Here is a 10,556-nt window from a genome sequence, read left to right on the forward strand (position 1 = left end):
TATATATACAAACACACACATGTATATATGTAAAATTAAAAGCTACAGGTGATGAGGAGCTTCGGTAGAACAACAGTGAACTGCGGTCAGATGAGATGTTGTCAGGCCATATGTCAGTAAAAAACATTTTTCCTGTCCTGTCAGCCGTTATACTGCACTCATAGCATGTGCTCTTCAGTGGCATGCACAAATGCAGTGGCGCGCGCTGTATATCATTTCATGCATGCAATGTCGTAGTTATGTCGTCAGTTAAGTCATGAAGTTACCAAAAAGGCAATTAAAGCTGCACTTAAACTGTGCATGTAAGTATTTGTTATATATGAGTCAGATTTCAGAACATGTCTCTGAAATGCAGTGGTTTTCAAAACTGTCGTGGAGCAGCAGCACTGTCTCCCTCATCTGACACACTCGATTCAACTCCTCAGCTCTTTAGTGGGTCAGAAAAGGTAAAGCGTTGAGAAAATAGGATGCGTGTCAGATCCGCGTCATGTTCAGCAGCAGCAGCTCTTAAAGCAGCCAAAATAACCTCATAACCAGCTGCTGTGATGTCTGTTCATCAAAGAACAAAAGAGGAAATCAGTCACTTTAGTACTTATAAGAATTCATCTATATTCAATCTAGAATTTAGTGTTTGATAACTTCATTCAATTTCTGTATATTTCCTACTTGCTGAAGAGCACAGGTAAATATGACATGTATTATAATGGGTTTATGTGAAGTTAGTTTTAAGTTCACTTAAATTAGAAGTTGTTGTTTTTTGAAGTCTAATAAATGTTCAAATTGATTGCTCTCAATTATTCTGTAATGTTGAATGGATATAGTCTGGTTAAATAGTAGAAAAAAAATTAATTGAGACATTAGTAGTAGTATTGGTATCAGTGATACTCACCTTCAGTCATAAAAAAGATGCCATTAAACATATTAAAAATATACTGTATTTATGTTGTTTCTACATCAATTTGAAGATTGAATGTGAAATGATTGCAATGTAAAAGTATATTTAAAAACTTGTTAGGTGGGATTAATTGCGATTTAATTTCAGAAGAAATGTGCGATTTAGTAAAAATGTTTTTATTGACTGACCGCATATATATATATACACATAGCTTTCATTTTATTTCATTTTTTAGTTTGTCATTTTAGTATTTTTTACTTATTTTATTTCAGTTGGTGGCCAGAGCAACATTTAAAATGTTTGTTTTTAATATATTATTATTATTGTTATTAGATCGGTTTCTATTTTATCTTTGTCAATTATTGGGGTCCAAAAACCCCAAGTTGATAAAATCATTTGCTCATCTGCTTAGATGTTTCTTTAATGGGGTGTTTTTGTGTTTCAGAAGAGAGAAGCGTTGCGTCACAGTTTACCCACCAACGGTCACGGGTCACATCTGTCCGGTGAGTGTCTCGCGTCCACACTGACATCATGTAAAATGTTATCAACGAGAAAGAATCTGTCATTACTAAAAGTTTTCTGTATGTGTGTTTATCTACAGCGGTTCATCGGGTTCAGCCGTGGTTCCATGGGGGCGTGTCTCGAAATGAAGCTCAAAGGCTATTGGAGGAGCAGGGTCAGGTGGATGGGTAAGAATGATCTGATTTTTTTGTGTATCATGTACGTTTGCACTGTAAAGTTGTGTTTATACAGATTTCTCCTGTCTGCAGGATGTTTTTGATTCGTGACAGTCAGCTGCACGCGCAGTGCTTTGTGTTGTCCTTGTGTTATAAACTGAAGACCAAACACTACCTCATCATTCCCGTAAGCCTTTCTGTCTTGCTGTGCTTCAGGTTGTGGATAGTTGAAATACACAAGATATTTTCATCTTGATCTCTCTTTCTTGTTCTCTGTATCTCTGTAGTTAGAACAAGGGGATAAACAGTACTACACTATGGACGATGGTGTCACACTGTTTACAGATCTGCTGCAGTTGGTGGAGTTTCACCAGATTAACCGCGGCATCTTACCCGTTTGTCTCAAACACCCCTGCACTTGCATTGCAATCTAAACCTTCAACTTTGACCTCTCCCTCAAACCTAGGACCTAAATGAACCAGCACCAGTCTCTGGACCATTAACGTTTTCATTTTATGACTCGAAATGGATGTCAGGACATTCACAGTTTTTCATAATCCCCCCAAAAAAGACTATTTCTGTACATAGTAATTCTATTTATATTTGATATACCTCTAGCACACTTTAGAGCGTATATAGGTCTTTAATATTGGTTATCCTACCAAAAATACTCTAATAGTTTATGGAATATTTGTTTACAAGCTATTTGTATTTATCATCCTTCTATCCGGGAATGTTTCTAAACCGGAAAGTGCACAATCATGTGGGAATTTCCTGCTATTCCTTCTTTCAACACTGGGAAGCGCACTGATGCTTTGAATGCTTTACTGCTCATTTATTCTTAATTTATGCAATAGTCATGCAGGGATACATTAATGCATATCTGAAGTTTCATAAGGAGACTATTTCAATGTAGCAGATTTAGTATTAATCTTATTATTATTATTGGTAATATTTTTTTTTTTCTTCAACACCATGTCTAATTTATGGGTGTTTTTTCATAATACTGACGATTAAGATAATCGAGGCCAGTTTACATTTGCTTTATTCTATATTTTTATTTAGTTTATTCTGTTTTATCTTTGTTTAGTACTTGTTCTGGTTAACAGTTGTACTTGTGCATGTAATTTAATTCTGACCAAAACCTCAAAATGAAGTTGTAAATAAGTAAATGAGTGTTTGTGTTGTTTTAGTAGTTTTAATCGTGTGTACTTGTGTGTTTTTCTGTATGCTTCAGTTAACTTGACATCACCAGTGCATCAGTTGTCAGGTCTCCACTGTGTTGTTGCCATGGAGATCGTTCCTATAATATTCAAGGGAGGTCATCAGTCCAGGCAGTAGTATGTAGGCTATATATGCCGATTTGCTTGACTCACTTTGAATCAGATGATTGAATGAGATGGTAATTTATTCAGATGTAAGTGAGGTGATCACCTCACCGTAGCTGTTGATAAATCATTCATTCATCTTATATTATAAGGGTAAATAACGGAGACCGTGATCAGTCGGTGAGTCAGTGAAGGACACGTCATTCATCCTGACAATATTAAATATCAATATAGTGTGAACATAAATTTGAGAGTGTAATGAATAATCAATGTGAAATAAGTTCTGATTTCAACAGAGTAAAAAAAGTTAGTCATCTGCGTAACTGTTGTGAGCATGGATTCATTTTCATTATCCATCCATCCATCATTCCATGGGCTCACGCCCGTTGGTGTCCAACGCCCATCTGACGCTCCATTTCCACTGTGCACGGTCCTGTGCCATCCTGCTAAGAGAGTGGATGTCCCTCTGACACCATTCTTTGATGTCATCCAACCACTCCTTACTCAGTCTTCCTCTCCGTATCCGTCCATCCATGATCCCAAACACCACACACTTCACCAGTCGCTTGTCCTCCATCCTGCAGATATGTCCAAACAGGCTGAGCTTCCTCTCCATGATGAGTTGTACGATGTTCCTCGTGTTTCCAACTCGTCTTTGCACCTCCACGTTTGTGATTTTCTGATGCCAGTGAATGTGCAAGATTCTCCTGTAGCACTTCATTTTCATTATATTAATATAAAAATATATGCATTAATGTATATTATTATTATTATATAAATTCAATTGAAATTTTATGATATTTTAATCATAACAATTGAATTTGCAATTATGTATGTGTACGTTTATATGTATTTATAAATATTTATGAATGTATTTATTATAGTTTATAAATTATATTATTAATTATATTTGATTTATTAATAAAAAATGTGTCATATAATTGTATAAAGTATACATAATATTAATGTATAATTAAATGTGTGTGTGTGTATATATATACATATATATAATTATAATCATAATTGAATTTGCAAATAAACGTTCATTTTTTATAAATGTATTTATTATAATTTATTAATTATATTACTAATTATAATTGGTTTCTTCATTATAAGTTTTTTCATCATATATATTTAAACAGAAATCTACATAATATTATTGTATAATTAATCAAAATATAACAGATAATTATAATATATACTTTTAGGTTTATGTATAATTATGTATGTAAATTATATATTTATCAATCAAGGTGGTCTAATTTAATAGCATGAAAAAATTGCAATTATTTATGTATAAATTAAATATGTTTGTTTATTTATCTAACAAAAAATGATGGCAAACAAAGCTTTGGATTTCACTCATGTATTCATGGAATACAAATACATTTAAAAAAAAATAAAAAAATTTATATACAGTGTTCATTCTAATCCTAGCCATGATATAGTTCAGCATTGTTTTGGCTTGTGACTTTTGTGCCCTTTTTTTGTCTTCACCAGCTTGCCGTAGCTCCACCTTACCTACCGCAGACACTCAACCGGTCAGTCACCACTCTTATTTATTTATGAGGTATGATTAATTTAAGATTGAACAATGTCCCCAAACCTGCATAAAAGCTTCATCTCCACCTTTCCAATACACACTTTCATCACACACACACACACACACACACACTGTAACTTACTGTGGTGATTGCAAGGTGAAGCTCTGCTGAAACTAGGCCACAGACACAGAGAACAACACATGAGGCTCCTCTGAGTTTAAACATAGCGCTCTAAATGGATTCAAAATCGGTTTCATTTGATCAAGATCAGGAGTTCGATTCATTGTTCCAATTAGTGCATACATGTGCAAGTAATTCTGAAATCTTATGATTAATTATTCTTACCTTCCAAGTTAAAGTGATTTAACTGAAATAAAATTGGCTACAGTTCTGATCTGCGCAATGCTTCGAGTTGCATTAAATGTATACATATTTCCTGTAGTTTTAAGGATAAAGTCAAATGCATTTTGATGTTCGATGTGAATGGAATAGTTTGTCTCTCTTCTGAAGCTCAAATGACACTGAGAGTTTAGTGTGACAGAAGTGGATTGAATTGCAGCTTCTGTTACGGCACGTCTGTTCTGTCCAAAGTACCTTTGCTGAACAGTTCATTTTTACCTGATGACCAACATAATACAGCAAATCAAATTTAAGATGTATCAACATCTGTTATTGCAATCTTAAAACACTTTCATTTGCTTTTACATTCTGATTTGACTTAAAGTATTTAAGAGTAAATCTATTTTACATACATGCATGATACTTAAAATATAATTTAATATCAATATTATGTACATTTATTTTAAAATCTTTTATGTAAAGTATTTCCTTTATTTTAGAAGTTTGTATTATGATATCATATTTATGTTGTGTTTTATATTGTTTTAATATTAGTATTATACGTATATAATTCTAGAATATTTTCAATTATTTAAAAATATATATTTGATAGAAATAACATTTTAATATATACACTTGCTTAGATTCTGTGGCATTTATCATAATTATTTAATTTTTGTGTAGTGTGTCATTAAATGGTCATTAATGATCTATTGATTAAAATATTTAGATGATGTGTATTATTTTGTTTTACATTGAAATATTAGTACTATTATATAATTCTAAATTTTTTTTAAATAAATATATTTTGTTAAATAATACTTTATTATATGCACTTGCTTAGAGTCTGTGTTTTAATACAGTATAATGATTATTATTTTTTAAATTATTCTTTTTTGTGCAGTGCATCATTAATCAATTGATTAGAGATGACCTTCATTATCTGTATTTCAATTCTTCTCTCCTGGCTTAATTTTTCCGGAGCTGTATTTGCAAATCAGCCTCTGTAGTTCATGTAGTGTTGCCATCCTGCAATTATCCCTCGTTTTTTCCCCTCTTCACCCATCCGACCCTCCCCCTCTTTCCCTCATGATGGTTCAATCCATGAACCTGCTGAGCCCATGTGTGTAGGGTATCGGTTCACTATACCTTTAAGAGGAGGAGGGGGGGCTGCTGGTGGAGTGGGGGTTTATATGAATATCAGATGAGCTCAGTTTGTGCCATGCGGGCTTGGACACACACACTCACACTCACAAACACCACGCTGGCCAGCAATATGCTGGTGCAGATGATTCCCACCGAAGACACAGATCTGAGACAGAGAGAGAGATCAGGATGGGTGTTACAGGAGAAATGAAGGAGGACGAGGCTGCGTAAGACAGCACTGAAAGATAAAGCGAGGGTGGGTGAGCAGACTGGAGGAGAGAAGAGGACAGACAGCACCAGCCTCAGCAGGTATGTGGCGTTGCATCACCGTTATCCTCTAGGATTGAAGATTCCCATCTATTCCCATCATGAAGCAGGTTGAATGCAAAAATGATCCATTGAGAAACCACAAACTGTTCTGGTTTCACACTGACAGATACTGAGAGCTTTGTGCCTTAATGCTGAAGCTCCAGTTTTGATTGCATTTGAATCAATATTCATAAGGCACTTTTTGTTCTAGTCTTCTAGAGTCGGAGGGACAGACAGACAGGCAGAGAGAGACAGACAGGCAGATGCATGTGGATTTTAATGCACTGTAATGGACTCTGCACACAAGCTATATGAACTCCTGTAAGTGTGTGAGCGAATGCCGTGGACCGATGGGATGTGGCGACTGTCTCTCCATCATTTCATGGACTGCAGAGAGAGTGAGACCGCTGGAGAGACAGACGGGGAGAAAGAGTGATCCGAGAGGGAAAAGTCCATCCTCTGCGGGAATACGAGGAGTGATTTCGAGACAGGAAGGTGAAGTAACAAAGGTGCTTTTGAGGTGGAAGCAGAGCTCTGGAAGTGTACAGTAGTTTGATTGGCGAGGAAATACCTTTGAGATTAATCCATGAGATGGGAGGGAGGAACATATGATGGACTGAAAAACAGGGAAGGGAAGAGATATGACAGCAGAGGAGGTGGAGTGAGTAGAGCGAGAGTTGAGCTGTGGAGAAAGGGATGAATGGAGGAAGAGAAGCCCGGGCTGATGTACCCATCAATCCATGATAAATCGGCAAATAATGTTGGGTTGTTTAAACGCCCAACTGGTCATATATTGACTTTCGCGGCTCCTGTGCTGAATGGAGCACAAATTGATAATTTCAAACCATAATGACAGTTAGTTCACTTAAAAATTTAATTACTTACCTCATGTTGTTTTAAAACCTTCTTTTAGAAGAAATTTTGAAGAAACAATATTGGACTTCATTGACATTGTATGGACAAAAACACAGATCTTCTTTTCTGTTCCACAGAAGTACGAAAGTCATACACGGTTTTGGAACGATATGAGTGTGAGTCATGAGGCATTTAGCCTACGTGACACCATTTTCAAAAAAAGGGAAAACTTTTTATGTTTTGGCCATTCATTTACCATTGTAAATGGTTACGTCATACGCATTCATATTACGTGTTCAGTCTATAGGAATGTGTGCAGATGCGTAGTATTTCTTTACAAAGTGACATCGCCATCTACTGGCCTGGCATGCATAATACAGCGTTTTTAGTCATTTTCGCGGATCAGTGTGAACGGGGATTGTTTTACAATGTTGTTGTCTGTACACAAAACTTTTTAAAAAATGCAAAGGAAAAATATTTTCTTTTTTGAGTGCATTGTTGTTGTCTAAACGTATCCATTTTTGGGTGAACTGTCCTTTTAAACCCATGATCCAGTTACACCATTGCTGAAAAGATCTGATTTATATCCATGTGCGCTGCTGGACAGGGGGTAATAGTGGAACAGAGTAACAGGGGCCCTTTGCGAGGGGGGCCCGATCGCGAACACATCACCCCCACACTGAACGTGATTTTGCGGGGGCCCCATAGCAAATTCAGTGCACAGGGCCCAGAATTCCTACCGATGGCCCTGTTTATATCATAGATGTATAAAACACTGGACAAGCAGATGTTTGTTGTTAAAGGGGTCATATGATGCTGCTAAAAAGAACATTATTTTGTGTATTTGGTGTAATGAAATGTTTATGCGGTTTAAGGTTAAAAAAATACATTATTTTCCACATACTGTACATTATTGTTTCTCCTCTATGCCCCACCTTCCTGTGCACTGTAAAGCTTCACACTTGAATTAGCACATTTGCAAGATACCATCCAGAACATACCATGCACACACACACAGACACTGAGCGTCAGAAACATCATTCTAGAGCAGATAAGCTCTCTGCAGTGTTATATAGTGCTGAGGTGACCGCGTGCGTCCCGCTGAAGAGATGGGAATTAAAGAGCCGCTCACTCACTACTGAGGAAGGAAGAGGAGGGAGTCGACTAAGGAGTAAATGAGTGCCAGGAGAGATGGGGTGGAAGAGGCTGATAGTGGAAGAGAGACAGGCTCTGTTACTGTGGGTCCCTGTAGACTGCATGGATTAGGAAGACAGGCGCATGTGCAGCGCCCATGGATAGATCATGGATTACAGTAATGCACTGACTCTCAGCACACAGACATACTGCAATACTGCATTTCTATGAGACAATACATTACAGAACATTACAGAATGACTGCATAACAGTGACATCATACAATGCAATATACTGTACAGTACAAAACTACACATGTGCAACAATAACTGCTGCATTCATTTGTTCTATCTATCTATCTATCTATCTATCTATCTATCTATCTCATAATGTTGGTGTTTTTGTGGTTTAGTTCTCCAACAGATCTAGGTATTGCTGTAGTCCCTGTGGTGGATGACAGCAGCACCAGATCATCTGCGTACAGCAAAAGCTTGATGTTTTCGTCTTGTAGAATGAGTCCAGGGGCTGTAGACTGTTCCAGCTGCACCGCTAATTCATTAATGTGAATTTTGAACAGTGTTGGTCTCAGGCTACAGCCCTGCTGCACTCCTCTCTTCTGGGTGAATAGTTCTGTATGTTTATTGCCAATTCGTATTGCACATTTGTTGTTTGCACATACATTGCTTTTATAATATCATAAAATTTACCCCCTACACAACTTTGTAAAAGTTTGTAATATAATCCGTCATGCCAGATAGAATCAAATGCTTTTTTGAAATCGACAGTGTTTGGTCTGTTTTAGGTGTTTATTGATTAGGATGTATAGGGTAAATGTGGTCAGTAGTTCTATGATTTGGAAGAAAGCCAATCTGACTAGGGTTCAGGACACTGTGTTCGTTAAGGAGGTTCACTATTCTATTGTTTAAAATACTGCTAAATAACTTACCCAGATTACTGCTCACACAAATGCCTCAGAAATTACTAGGGTCCAATTTATCTCCACTCTTGTGAATTGGGGTAATAGGTCCTTGGCTCCAGATGTCAGGAAAACAGTCTGAAGTAAGTACAAGGTTGAAAAATTTGAGCACAGCTGTCTGAAGCTCAGGTGTGCTGTGTTTCAACATTTCACCTTGAATGCTGTTAGGACCACATTATTTTTTACATTTTTGGTTTTGAGTTTTTTTTGTAAATATTTTGTTAATAAATTTAGTGATTAGATTTTGAGGGCTGTCTGAAACCCATCTGTATCTTGGCTGGATTTGATACATTTTACAGGTTTTGAGTATGTTTTGTTTTGGTGTGTGATGTGTTTTAATATAAATGTTAATTTGCTTATGGTCAGAAAGCAGAGTTTGTTGTGTGACTGAAGGAGGATGGGTCCATGTCTCTCTCTCTCTCTCTCTCTCTCTCTCTATCTATCTATCTATCTATCTATCTGTCTGTCTGTCTTTTATGTATATATATATATATATATATATATATATATATATATATATATATATATGTTTTTTTATCTATCTATCTATCTATCTTAAAGAACCTTTGACTGAATGGTTCTTTGTGGAACCAAAAATGGTTCTTCTGTGGCATCGCTTGAAGAACCTTTTGAAGCACCTTTATTTTTAAGAGTGTAGGAGTGTGTTTTTGAGTGAGCAATACTATAATTAGCACTGTTGCACTGGCATTTTAAGTCTTCAAGTGTTAGGTGCCAAAATGTCTCTGATTGAATGGTCATTGTCAGTCCACAAAGAGCAAAATCATGTTTAAAAGGTACGATTTTGACATTATGAACAACTGGGGATAGTAATAACTGGATTAGATTTATCTCTGCGTTTTCTCTCTTAAGACCATTTTTTGAAGGTCTTGGTCTTGTCTCGGTCTCAGACTAAAAGGACTCAAATTTTTTTTCAAGACCACAACTGTGGGAATATCACAATTTTTTTGTTGTTTTATAGTATTTTAATGCTTGTTTGGTCTTATTTTAAATAATTGTAAGTCATCTTGAGACCTCCTTGTAAGTTTTTTGAGGCCCCCTAGTGGGTCCCAGCCCCCTGGCTGAGAAGCACTGATTTATATACTGTTATGCTGGGTCAGAAATTAATGAGGGATTGTATCAAAAATGTCACCAAAATGTTTTCAACTTCATGCACTCAACTGTCGCAGCTTTAATTATGTCGCAGAGGGGGAGGGGCTATCAGACTCTGATTATGAGTGATAAAATAAAATTATAAAATTCATATACTACACTCTAAAAAATGCTGGGCTAAATATAACCCAGCACTGGGTTAAAAAGGGACAAACCCAGCTATTGGGTTGTTTTGATCCAGCG

General features: G+C 36.3%; 2 protein-coding genes across 3 annotated transcripts in view; both read left to right on the top strand.

The window, feature by feature from the left end:
* The window catches only part of LOC107599698 (growth factor receptor-bound protein 7-like), a 10,803-nt gene extending 8,076 nt beyond the window's left edge, over positions 1-2,727 (top strand). Inside the window, exons 12-15 of the mRNA XM_016291381.1 lie at positions 1,341-1,398; positions 1,497-1,584; positions 1,666-1,759; positions 1,860-2,727. Of these exons, the coding sequence (XP_016146867.1) occupies positions 1,341-1,398; positions 1,497-1,584; positions 1,666-1,759; positions 1,860-2,006 (387 nt within the window). The 3' untranslated portion in view covers positions 2,007-2,727. The remainder of the gene's footprint in view (positions 1-1,340; positions 1,399-1,496; positions 1,585-1,665; positions 1,760-1,859) is intronic.
* A 3,279-nt stretch (positions 2,728-6,006) lies between these two features.
* The window catches only part of LOC107599697 (SRC kinase signaling inhibitor 1-like), a 50,104-nt gene continuing 45,554 nt past the window's right edge, over positions 6,007-10,556 (top strand). The window contains exon 1 of one of the 2 annotated variants that reach the window (XM_016291379.1): positions 6,007-6,238. The gene's annotated coding sequence lies outside the window, so the exon portion shown is untranslated. Of the gene's footprint in view, positions 6,239-6,464; positions 6,734-10,556 lie in introns of those variants that run through there. The other variant, XM_016291380.1, reaches the window with a different exon arrangement.

The sequence above is a fragment of the Sinocyclocheilus grahami genome, unplaced genomic scaffold, assembly GCF_001515645.1.
Source record: "Sinocyclocheilus grahami isolate Dianchi unplaced genomic scaffold, SAMN03320097.WGS_v1.1 scaffold270.1, whole genome shotgun sequence".
Classification (NCBI taxonomy): domain Eukaryota; kingdom Metazoa; phylum Chordata; class Actinopteri; order Cypriniformes; family Cyprinidae; genus Sinocyclocheilus; species Sinocyclocheilus grahami.